This window comes from Prionailurus bengalensis, chromosome C2 (genome assembly GCF_016509475.1).
Source record: "Prionailurus bengalensis isolate Pbe53 chromosome C2, Fcat_Pben_1.1_paternal_pri, whole genome shotgun sequence".
In the NCBI taxonomy this organism is placed as follows: domain Eukaryota; kingdom Metazoa; phylum Chordata; class Mammalia; order Carnivora; family Felidae; genus Prionailurus; species Prionailurus bengalensis.
The window spans coordinates 115,324,238-115,337,666 of record NC_057350.1 but is presented as its reverse complement, the minus strand read 5'-3'; the positions used below and the strand labels follow the sequence as shown (position 1 = coordinate 115,337,666).

The 13,429-nt window shown below is 37.8% G+C and overlaps 1 protein-coding gene across 1 annotated transcript; it reads right to left on the bottom strand.

Annotated features, from left to right (window-relative positions):
* Positions 1-3,404: 3,404 nt before the first annotated feature.
* Positions 3,405-11,561, bottom strand: COMMD2 (COMM domain containing 2). Its single transcript, XM_043595146.1, has 5 exons — positions 11,380-11,561; positions 11,206-11,283; positions 10,434-10,516; positions 9,455-9,628; positions 3,405-4,373 (listed from the first exon to the last, which is right to left on the bottom strand). The coding sequence occupies exons 1-5, from the start codon at positions 11,444-11,446 to the stop codon at positions 4,176-4,178; spliced, it is 600 nt and encodes a 199-aa protein (XP_043451081.1). The 5' UTR covers positions 11,447-11,561; the 3' UTR covers positions 3,405-4,175.
* Positions 11,562-13,429: the final 1,868 nt, after the last annotated feature.

The window sequence follows — 13,429 nt, the reverse complement described above, 5'->3', positions numbered from 1 at the left end:
TTTAAATTCCATGATCTTTATTCCTCCCTTCAGATTCCAAAGTTGTTTTTTTTTTAATGAGTCATTCAAACTTACAGAAATTAAGAAGGAAAAGAAATAGCTATAATCTTACCACCCAGAAACCACTAGGAAGTGTACAGAACATAATTCAAGACTATAAAATAATGAGATCCTCAGTCTACACGACTATTTTCTAAACCCCGTTACTATGCTGTATCTTATTATGCTAAATTTCTACCCTTTTTGTCCAGTTCTAAAGACTAACCTCTTAACTTTCTCCAAAGATTATACCCTAAAAGGCCTCACAGTGTTACAAATTTTAAGGACTCATACATCCTTCCACACATACATCCTTCACACACTCTTAATGATTTTTCATACTTTCCTTAGCAACAGATTCTCAGTTTTCAAAGGTATATTTTGTTTTTATGGTATCCCCACCACCTTTCCAATTTGCTGCTTTAAATTTGCTTAAGCTTGGTAACATCAATAACAAAAAAAGCTCACTGAAATCTTGTGAAACACAAAAAAGACTTCCAATGGGTGAAGTATATATAGACTTTGTGATATATATATATGTATATATATATACATATATATATATATATTTATATTGGTCATTCCCTACTCAACAGCTCTGTTCTGACATATGTTACTATTCTGGTTTTGAGACATGAGCGATACAGCAATCCTGAAAAATCAACATACTTATAATCCAAAATGACTTACTAAAAATTGAGATAAAGACAGAAAGGCACATTACCCAGAGTCATGATACCTGCTCATACAGGAGCACAGAACAGTGATTACATCAGCAGAAAATATGTTCATATATTAGCTACACACAAAAAAAAATAACCAATGTGCCATAAAACAACAGGGCAAGGGAGTTCCTAAGGATGTGGAATGTTTAAACAAGAAAAGAAATAGGCTTACTCAGTGCCCTGTACTAAAAGTGAGCCTCACATTCAAAGAGTTAGCAGACTGCTCCCAATTCATTCTGGCCCAAAAGGGTAAAGAAGGCAGAACATCAGAAAGAATAAGGTACAGAGGAAGGAGGCCAGGGGAGCTTGACACAAATAACAAAAGACTAGTACCTGCTTTCTTGTTTTGACTGGGGTTAGATCAGTGGATATAGAAGAAAGGTTGCCTTGAAGGGACACAGTGCTATTATTTCAATCTTGGCTGGGGTCAGACCTGCTTATCTTCTACCAAATGTGGATAAATAAGAAGCCTCACAGAATGTTGGCAGGCATGTTGCTTTTAAACCTGATGACATCCTACTATCACTTCATGTAATATATAAAGTGTTTTTTTAGTTTGTGAGGTTGTTAACATGAAAGCTTCATTAACCAAGTTATCATAATTATTAAAAATTATTTGATTATAGTAAATATCTAATATTAGTTATTTTGCCACTGCAGAACATATACCTGTGACAATTAAATGGGTAGCAATTAAAATTGTGCTTTTCTTCCACTGGTCTCTGTTCCCTACTAGATTCTCTCTCTCTCTTTTTTTTTAGAGAGAGAGAGAGGGTGCAAGTGAGCAAGGGGCAGAGAAAGAGAGAGAGAGAAAGAGAAGCAGGGCTCACCCGAAGGGGGTGTTCAAGCTCACTCGATGTGGGACCGAACTCCTGAACCATGAGATCATGACCTGAGCCGAAGTCAGATGCTTAACAACTGAGCCACCCAGGCACCCCCAGACTCTTTTTTTTTTTTTATTTTTATTTACTTTTTAAAATTTACATGCAAGTTAGTTAGCATATAGTGCAACAATGATTTCAGGAGTAGATTCCTAAATGCCCCTTACCCATTTAGTCCATACCCCCTCCCACAGCCCCTTCAGTAACTGTTTGTTCTCCGTATTTAAGAGTCTCTTATATGTTTGTCCCCTCCCTTTTATTATTTTTGCTTCCCTTCCCTTATGTTCATCTGTTTTGTATGTTAAAGTCCTCATATGAGTGAAGTCATAGGATAGCTTTCTCTAATTTCGCTTAGCATAACACCGTCTAGTTCCATCCACGTTGTTGCAAATGGCAAGATTTAATTTTTTTTGATTGCCGAGTAATACTCCGTTGTATATATACACGGTGTATATATATATACCCCCCACATCTTCTTTATCCATTCATCCATTGATGGACATTTGGGCTCTTCTTATACTTTGGCTATTGTTGATAGTGCTGCTCTAAACATGGGGGTGCATGTTTCCCTTCAAAACAGCACACTTGTATCTTGTGGATAAATACCCAGTAGTGCAATTGCTGGGTCGTAGGGTAGTTCTAGTTTTAATTTTTTGAGGAACCTCCATACTGTTTTCCAGAGTGGCTGTCCCAGTTTTCATTCCCACCAGCAGGGCAAAAGAGATCCTCTTTCTCCACATCCTTGCTAACATGTATGGTTGCCTGAGTTGTTAATGTTAGCCATTCTGACAGGTGTGAGGTGGTATCTCATTGTGCTTTTGATTTGTATTTCCCTGATGATGAGTGATGTGGAGCATTTTTTCATGTGTCGGTTGGCCATCTGGATGTCTTCTTTGGAGAAGTGTCTATTCATGTCTTCTGCCCGTTTCTTCACTGTATTATTTGTTTTTTGGGTGTTGAGTTTGATAAGTTCTTTATAGATTTTGTATGCTAACCCTTTATCTGATATGTCGTTTGCAAGTATCTTCTCCCATTTATCGGTTGCCTTTTAGTTTTGCTGTTTTGCTGTTTCCTTCACTGTGCAGAAGCTTTTTATTTTGATGAGGTCCCAATAGTTCATTTTTACCCAATAGTTCATTTTTCTTCTCTTAAGAGAAGAAACACAATGTCACTCTGACCCGAAAATCTCTAATTCTTAGGATGCAAGGCATTGATAGAACCCAGATTGCAGCTTTGAGTCTGATGGCTCTAAAGGCGTTCCTGGATTGCTCCATGGGGATGAGGCTCTCAGAATAAGATATATATACATTTAAGACTGAACCCCCATTTCCACCCTTGTGTTTTTTTTTTCTCCTTAAATCTGCTACTCCTTAAGTCTCCCTGTGTCCCTGTACTCTATCAGGCTAATCCGACACATCAGTATCTGAGTTTTTCAAGCTGACAGTTTATAGTTACTAAAAAACAAACAAATCAAGTTTGTAAAGAAGAAGGGATATTTACATGTAGTAAACATGGACTCCTGCCCTTTTTATATACTGCATCCAAAAAAAAATGATAAAAAGTCACTGTAATTTATATTTAGATAATTAATAAGTGATTATATTACTCTTATATTCACTGTGTATAAATGTAAATGACAGCGTGTCTCTTAGATGCTTTGCGTACTAGGGAAAAAAAGTGGTCCTTGATAAAATGTAATATATGATCACACAAATTTGAGTACTATTTAAGCAAATTAGCCATGACAACTCAAACCTAGGCAACATAGTATTTATTACCTTTACTAACCAGGAAAAATGCATGAACCCCCTAAACAATGTAGCATTTAAAAAAATTCATATTTACTTCCAATTATTCCATAGCTACTAACATTGTGGGTGCTTTTAAAAGTCAAAAACAATGAACTGTCTAAAAACATTCTGAATAGCAGTAATATTGCATTGTGAATTTTATTTTCAACTTTTGGTCAATAAAGAACAGTCAGGTTAAGCAATCAAAAGAAGTACGAATAAAAGACATTCATATACACCAAAGATATGAATAGGACAGATTCACTTCCAGTTGATTCAATTGTACATACACTTTTAACATATAAAATACATCTTAATTAGTCAAGAAACAGACCACATTTAGCACCAGGAAAGGAACTTTACTCTAGCGTTGTTTTTTTTTTTAATGCTTATTTATTTATTTTGAGAGAGAGACAGAGTGCGAGCAGGGGAAGCCCAGAGAGAAAGGGAGAGAAAATCTCCACGCTAATAGCGCAGAGCCCAATGCAGGGCTTGATCACATGAATTGTGAGATCATGACCTGAGCCCAAATCAAGAGTCAGACGCTTAACCAACTGAGCCACCCAGCCACCCCTTAACTTTAGCTTTTGATCACGACCTCAATATCTTGTCATAGAAAAAGAAATTTCATGGGAACTATATGTATTTATCACTGTAATTAATAAAAAATTAAAACAGTAACTGTCGCATTATCAATACGTGAGTGATTGATTCAGTGATTCCAGTCCTGAAAACTGGAACTACTTGATATTGCGCACAACTCTCCTACAGTGGTTTGTTTTCATCTCCTCCAATGCTTGTTCCAATTGCTGAACCAAATGGAGCAGAGTGGCTGGGTCTGTCTGCAGAACTTTGGTGTTGTGATCTCCATTCTGCTTAAGGTGTAGCTTTATAGTCACTGATGGTTTTATCTGTTGCCTGAGGCTTCTGCTTGCAAGCTTCATTTTAAATGGAGTAAGAGAGTAACTAATTATCATGCTGAACATATAATATTTATAATTACCTTATATCATATACAAAAGTCAAATTTCATATAAATCATAGACTTCAAAATGAAAAATGAACTTTAAAACCTTTGGAAAGAAAAAAGGCATGACAATGTATATGCAACCTTGCCCGGCAGAAGGATTTCTTAAACATGATATAAAAGGCACAAACCACAAAGAAAAAAAACTGATAAGCTGAAATACATTTAAATTATTAATACTTTCTTTCAAGAATACCTAAAGATGGTGGAAAAACAATCCACAAACTGATAAGATATTTTATGACGCATAGAACCCCCTCCCCCAACAAAAGATCAGTATTCAGAATGCATGAAATTTAATCAGAATGTTCTGATTAAAAACAACAACAAACCCCATAAGACCAAGAAAAATGTGCAGAAGACCTAAGTAAGCAATTCACAAAAGAAGTAACACAAATAGATAAACATAGGAAAACATGTTCAACTTTTTATTAGTGATTAGGAAAATGGCAATAAAAACATAACATACTATTTTACACATATCAGACTGGCGAGAATTAAAAACCTGCCCATGTGGGGCACTGCAAGTGATAGGAATGGGAACTCTCATCCACTGCTGGTCAGAGTGGTAAGAGAATAACTTTGGAAGACAATATAATAGTACCATCAATTCCACTCCTAGGTATATACCTTGAATTCTTACATATATACGTATATTCACAATAGTATTTGTTTCCAAGAGTCAAAAATTAGAAACATTTCAAATACTCTTTAACAACAGAATGGGTGTATTGAGAATATTCCTAAAAATAAAATGCTTACTAAATGTCAATGAAAAGAAACAAACTACAGCAATATAAATTGTCATGGATAATTCTAAAAAGAAAATGTTCAATCAGAAAAGCAAGTTGCAGAAGAATACATAAAAACTAAAGTTTAATGAAAAAATGTGTTAAACTAATTGTTGCACCATATGCTAACTAATTTGGATGTAAATTAAAAAAAATTAAAAAAAGATAAAGTACTCACTTGCCAAATGGGGAAAAAAACCCAAAAACTATAAAGAAAGGATTAACATCAAATTCAGGAAAATGGTTACCTCAGGGAAGTGTGAGGGGTTGTGACTGTGGTAGGTCACAGATGGTTTCATTGTATTTCTTTAAAATTTTTTTTTTTTCAACGTTTATTTATTTTTGGGACAGAGAGAGACAGAGCATGAACGGGGGAGGGGCAGAGAGAGAGGAAGACACAGAATCAGAAACAGGCTCCAGGCTCTGAGCCATCAGCCCAGAGCCCGACGCGGGGCTCGAACTCACGGACCGCGAGATCGTGACCTGGCTGAAGTCGGACGCTTAACCGACTGCGCCACCCAGGCGCCCCTCATTGTATTTCTTTTAAAAAAAAAAATTAAATTATTTATTTTTGAGAAAGAGAGACACAGAGTGCGAGTGGGGGAGGGGCAGTGAGAGAGGGAGACAGAATCTGAAGCAGGCTCCAGGGTCTGGGCTGTCAGCAAAGAGCCTGACTCAGGGCTTGAACTCATGAACATCAAGATCATGACCTGAGCTTAAGTCAGATGTTTAACCAACTGAACCACTCAGGTACCCCTCAGTGTATTTCTTAAGCTTGGCAATGGGTACTTGTTTTACTATTATTCTTTAAACTGAGTATCTATAATCTTTATTTGTATGATATATTCTGAATTTTTTTAAAAAGTACTATTGACATATTTTTAAAAGAAAAAAAAGAAAACTACTAGAAACAATGGCTAACTTGAAAGCGAAGGCATTTAGCTCTAGCACCAACTGTTCTCTAAAGACTATTCTTCCTTAAAAGGAGCCAGGAGCTCCTTAAAGGAGTAACTGATTAGAGGTCTGGGATAACAACTGTGCAAGATTGAGCCTGAAACATCTTGCTATACAGGAAAGCAAGATTGTTACCTAAAATTATTGGAGTCACGTCAAAAGGACAAGAAGCCCAATTGAAGAGACTTCCGAGTGAGCAAAAATCTAACCCTGAGATTTCAGGATTAATTTATACCACAACACAGAATATTCTGACTAATAACTTCTTCCAATTAATTCTAGGTGATCTGGCTTCCAAAAGAACCCACGATACTGAAATTTAATGTCTAAAAATAATTTGGAAACAACAGGTCAATCCCCTTGAGTGAGCCAGTCCCCAAAATAATACAGATACTTATAAGTTAAAGTGTCTCTTTAAGATCATTTCTCCAGTACAGAAAATTATAGATATGAAAGATAGGTAAACTATAAATATGATGACTGAAAATACTACTTATTGATTCACTTACACATTGCTTATACTTCTTTTTCCTCTATATCTGCATTGATAGACAGGGACCAAATGTGTCTAGGTGTATAAACCATAAATTTTTCATTCAAAGACTCAATCTATCCTCAAACTTTTACACAACATAATATCTAAATTAATATCCTTTACAAATAAGCATCTATATCATTCTTTAAAATTTCCAGGTGAAGGTTATACAACATCCCTAACAAACACCTAGTAAGACATATTTAGACCTAATTTTTTTCTCAGAAATGAATTTCAAGGACAGTACTACAGGATAAAGAACAGTAGCCCACAAGGTTCCTGATTAGAACTTATGTTCTGTCCTTCTCTTTGTAAAAATAACAAAAGCAATTTAAATGGATCAGTCCTAAAGGTAAATCGTCCCTCACCAATCTCAGATGCATTCAATTTACTTATGTTATTAAGTGCATTAATTGTGCTGGCAATTTATGAAGGGAAATGTTTCTACTAGAAACTGAACTATGATGATTAATGTATTTCTCATAAGCAACTGCACAATTAGATGGTAATTGTCCATTCACTACCAGTGTCCATGAGACAAATCAGTTACTCAAAAACGAAACGTCCTGTAACTTGTCACTAGTTTCCTAGCAATTCAGCTGATCTTCATCTGACAAGTCTTCCTCCTATAAAGAAGAATCTACTCCAATTAAAATCCCTGGTAATAATTTTGACTAATGAGCTCAGAAAATCAATTAGTTCTCTAAGTAGCTTTTTTACCCCTTAAGCGCATTTTACCACATGAAGCAATATTCATTCAGTATACACTCAACTTTAAACTATATTAGTTCTTGCAGTAACACACTATTCAAACCCATTGCACTGGGTAAATGAGCTCTCCCAAGTTTTAGAAAATTCAATTGCTTGTTTCTAATTTCTAAAAATGTCTTCATAATGGAAAAACTCAATGCAAATCGATAAAGCCAAAAAAATAACTTCTATGGGCTACCAGAACCCAAAAGTCAGAAATTACCCACACCCAAGAGAGAGCTAAAGATTTACAAGATAAATTACTACTGAATCTCATAAACATGACCATCTCACATCTCCTCCACCTGGTTATTATGAAAGGACCTAAACATAGAAGCTTGGCCACAGTGATCTCCTCCTTCCTATAGCCCCACAGGATTTGCTGCTTATGTCTCCAAGAGCACGAACTGTGTCTGATTCTTTAAATCCACAATCCCTAACACATGATAACTGTACAAGAAATATTTGATAAATAATTTAAGAAGCTACTTACCCTCCCCCACCTTTTTTTATATTCAGCACTGAATGCCTATTATGTACCAGGCATTGTGCTGGGGACACAGTACTGAACAAGACACAGTACCTGCCCTCATAGAGCCTACAATCTGGTTTATACCATACCCTGTGTTTATACCTATTCAAGCACTCATTACACTGGATTATAACTGCTAAACCCTCTAACTGAATTTCTGTATCCTGTTTGGACCATCTTACCACCATTCAAATCAGGAAGAATCCACTATAACAGTAATTTACAAACTTTATTGCAAATTAGAATTACCTGGGTAACAAGCGGAACTCTAAAAAATTCTGATGCTCGGACCAAACCCCATAACAATAAAGCAGAATCTCTGGGGGCGGAACATAGATACGAAAGTATTTTAAGACTATCCAGGCTTTTCCAATATGCAGTCAAGTTTGGGAACTAGTGTGCAACCTATTCAAAGCATTCCCTTATGCTTATGCTGCCTCCTCTTCCAAGAACGTTAACCCTGGTTTTCTCTATTTATTGACCCTTCTGAAATTTTACCTCCTTTTGTTGAAGCTTTCCTGGATTCTGCAAGCATCCACTGAACGACCTAAGCTATGTTTGTGAAGTACAGTACATAGCTGTAACTTTATGTATACAACTATATTCCCCCCCTCCAGTAACTTATAACTATCTGTAATTACTAGTTATTTTGAGAACATCTAATATCCCTGAGTATATAGCATCTTTTCCAATTGAGAAAATGTCTCATACTTCTTTTGTGTACCAATGCATTTGGCACAGCTCTAATCAGCAAATGATGACATTCAATAAACATCTATTAGCTGTCACTGCTTGATAAAGGGCTACATACAAGAGTCTGAGAACTCCCTTTCGGTTATCAATGTGGCTTTGCAAATGACTGAATCTTACAAACGTAATGTGTAAAAGCAGCCAGACACAAAAGAATATTTACTGAATCATTTCATATATAGAAAGTTAAAGAACAAGTGAAAGTAATCTATGTATTTGAAGTCAGGGTGCTCGTTAACCTTTGGAAAGGAAAGAAGGAGAATTGGTAAGAAGCAAAGAGGATGCTTTTGGGGTGCCTGTCATGGGCAAGTCTTGGTTTTATGGGTGTTTTTACCATGTGATAATTCACTGAGCTATACAATGACGTATGCACTTTAATCCATGTATGTTTTGCTTAGGCATAAAAGTTTTTAAAAATCAAATACCGCTTTAAAAATTTGCATGACCATCTCCTTACCAAAAGAACCTATTTGTTACAAACTTTGCAAGTGAAACTGATGTAAACACATTAAGCATATCAGAAAATGAACTATTTGTAAAATGGTCTCAGAATAAACATTAAAAAAATAAAGTTTCAAACCAAAGTTCAGTTAAGGTGGTAAAGAATACAATAAGCCTGAGGACATAGAACCAAAATTAATCTTATAGTTTGTCGGGGGGGGGGGGGGGGGGAACCATACCTGTACATCTAGTCTCCATTCAAGGCTGTGGTAAGTGGGAAGGTCTGGTGCCAATTCACTCAGAATAGTTCTGATCTCTTTTCTGTTGTCTAGATAAAGCTGAAGCAATAATTTGTTCAATTCTTCAGAGAATCCCAGAACAAAAACAGAATCTTGGAAATCCAGTTCAGAAATCTGAAAGTGAATCAAGTTTAACACAACATCAAATTTATGTTTGTCTAGAAATGCTAAAATATTTGATATACACAAAAGAATATGATATCTCCTAATTCTTTTCTGCCTGGTAAAAGAAACAACATCCTTTATAGAGATAACTCTTACCCACTATTTTGAAGTCTGAGTTTCTGATACATAAAAATACTTGTATTAAAGCATAAAAAGAATTATTAACATGCCCAGTTTCTCAGGGTGCCTGGGGGCTCAGTCGGTTGGACCTCTGACTTCAGCTCAGGTCATGATCTCACAGCTTGTGGGTTTGAGCCCCATGTTGGGCTCTGTGCTGACAGCTCAGAGCCTGGAGCCTGTTTCCAATTCTGTGTCTCCCTCTCTGCCTCTCCCCCACTCGTGCTCTGTCTCTGTCTCTCAAAAATACATAAACGTTAAAAAAAAATTTTTTTTTTAAATGCCCAGTTTCTCTCCTATTCTCCGTCAAGTCAGATACTGCTAATATGCAAAAAAAATAAAAATAAAAATAAAAAAATCATTTATTCCTCCCCCTTCCTAGGATACCCACTATTGTATATGGCTTAATAACATGCAGAATTAGAGGGAATTCTAATTTATACTAGCAAGAGGCTTTCATACCAGCAGATCACATTACAGCCATATTGTTTAGGCATGGCTTCACTAAATCAATTATAAACCATTAACAACATTACTGAAATAAGCAGGTGCCTTCCAGGACTATGAGGCTATGATGCAGAGTATACTGGAGCTTTTTAAGGTTGAAGAAATACAAACACTCCACAGAAGCCCTTACCATAAGCTTTGAGCTTTCAGTGAGGAGGTATGTTAATCCTTCCACACCATGCTGGACAGTGTCACTGCTCACATTTAGTTTTCCTGGGAAAAAAGAAAAAAAAAAGCAAATAAATTATTGTGTGATATTTATCCTTTTATTCAAATTCTTATTTAGGAATAAATATTATCCATTATTCCATATTTGCAAACACTACGATGAAAAATAATGACTTAGTAATAGACTCCTGTTCATTCTCCACTGCTGGACAAATGCTTTGGGTATTTGCCGCCGTGTAACCTTCTTTTCAAAATGCAGACCCGTGGAGACAGACTAGCATCAGGCATACAGTCCTTAGTCCTTCTCTTGAATGTCCAGCTACTTCAAGTCTGGCATAAGTGGAATTCAAGGGCTGACAATCTCAGAAACTACCCTGTCCGGCAGGGAAAAAACAATACTGCAGCAAAAGCGGATATTTGAAGTAATTATAACCACACACTTGCATGATATTAATGGCTCACCCAACTATTTCACACGCTTTGGTGCATTTCAGCATCATAGTATCTCTGGCAGATGGTAGTATGTCCATTTTACGGACAACACCGACTTAATAGAAGCTTTAAAAATCTCAAAGCTACTTAGGGGATGGGCAGGATTTGCGCCCTGAAGAGCCTTTCTGCTTTTTATTCTACCACAATGAGAACTAGACCATTGGAGCTGCAAAAACCCCTATCTCTCCAGGGTGCCAAAGAATGGCCCACACTTCCCCGCGAAGTGCCCCTCCCAGGCTTACTGGCGGCGCCTTCGTAGATCTTGGGGTTCGAGCCTCGCCTCAGGAATTCCACCGCAATCCGCCCAAACTCGGCGACCACTGCAAGGGAAACCAGGAGACCGTGAGCGCCGGGCACACCCCTTGTTCCCCTCCCCAGACCACAGAACACCACCCTCCGCGGCCGCGTCCCCTGACCCGTGCTGTCCACTTGCGGCAGAAAGGCCAGGTGCTCTTTATGCTCCTCCGAAAGGTCCAGCAGCATCTTCCCAAGTCAGAGGACTTTACTCGGCAGTGTTGACCCCGCCCTCGCCACTTCCGGGGCCAGCGTCCAAACGCAAAGAAGCTCCGGCTTCTCCACATCCCCAGCTTTGGGTTCCGGCCTGAGTCCTACGCTCGAACGCCCGCCGGTGGTGTGTTCTGGGGTTGGAAGATTCTTCCGCTAGCAAATCGTTTCGAAAAGACGTAGCCTGGTGGATGCGCGGTGCCATGCTCCGTGGAAGATGAAACGACGTTTAAAATCCGACACGCCCCCATGTGGAGCCTACATGAATAATATCAATAGCTAACATGTATTAAGCACTGTATCAGGAAATGTTCTTACATGTATCTACTTATTTAGAGTTGAGAAGAATTCTATGAGGTAGGTACCATTATTGTGCCCATGAGGGATAAGGAAACAGAGAAAGGTCAAGCGACTGAAACTAACTTTTATAGAGCTATTAGTTTGCACAGAGTTTTTGTATATGTTATCTTATTTGATTGATCTTATTTAATTCGCTCAAGAGCTATGACCTCGTTTTTACAGATGACGAATCAAAGCTCCAAAGATCACATAAGCCAGAGACACAGCTGGAAGGAGAGGGTCAGATCCCTTGACGACCTGCTCCAAAGCCCATCATTCTACACAGCAGGCTGAAACCTGAAGGTTTGTAACAATTTCTATGAGTGATTATGAATTAAGATAAAGATGATGATGACAAGGGGTGCCTGGGTGGGTCAGTTGGTTGAAGCCTCTGACTCTCGTTTTTGGTTCGGGTCAGGATCTCACGGTGTGTGGGTTTGAGCCCAGCATTGGGCTCTGTGCTGACAGCCCGAGGAGCCTGCTTTAGGGATTCTGTCTCCATCTCTCTCTGTCCCTCCCCTGCTTGTGTGCTCTCTCTTTCTCTTTGTCTCTCAAAAATAAATAAACATTAAAAAAAAAAAAGCTGATGATGACAACAATGACTGATGCTTGCAGAGTTCAGAACAATATTTTTATCTTTATGTGTTGAGACAGTGTGAAAATTTGGGTCTTTTCCCAGCTTTTTCTTCTCACCTGCTGTGGTTCAAATATCGGAGACTATGGAATTGCCAATTGATAGGAACAGGACTTTCCAAATCTCACCCCCCTTGGTGGGGAAGTTGGTGGGGGGAAAGAGAAGAAGGAGTAGAGAGAGATTTCATATCTATTGTTATATGTAGGGATTGAGATAATTTTCTCTATACTATCTCCTGGGCAGAAATGAAAATTGGAAGTTGTTTTAGCTCTGTTTGCTGTGTGTACCTTGTCCTTCACATTGAAATTGTTTGTTTCCTCCACAGAAAGGAGGGGCACAGAAAGGAATGTCTTTAAATTTGTCAGTTAGGTCTTGAAGCAGCATTTGCAGAGAGAGCACAATATTTTCTTAGACTGTAAGTTGGAGAGCAGCAAAAATAGCATCGTTTCCTGAAGAAGCTTTTATTCCTAGTTGAGAAAATGTCTATTATTTAAGAATAGTTTTCGGAAAAAAGTAAAATCATGATTTTTTGACAAATATATAATGGGCACATGTCAAAGATTGTAGTGAATCCATGGGTTAATGAGGGGATCATTGCAGTAAGAACCAGTTTCAGCTGGCACAAAGGAGATACTTCAAGAATCATACATCCATGGGGAATAAGAAATGCCTAAATGAATCTACAAGTAGATATAATACTATGCCAATATGATATAGCCTTTCTTCCCTGTGATCTCAGGGACTAAAAATGCGGGTGGCGGGGGTGAAGGTGGTGAATAGAAGTAACAGAATGGAGTGGCCAAAGAAAGTGGTCAAGAAGCCAAGTTATAGCTGGGGGGAAACAGCCTGGGAGTTAGAACTCTCTGGGATAATTTACAGAGCAACGTGTTTTTTTTGTTTGTTTTTTAAAAAAATATTGTAAATGTTTATTTATTTTTGAGACAGGAGCAACAGAGCATGAGCAGGGGAGGGGCAGAGAGAGAGGGAGA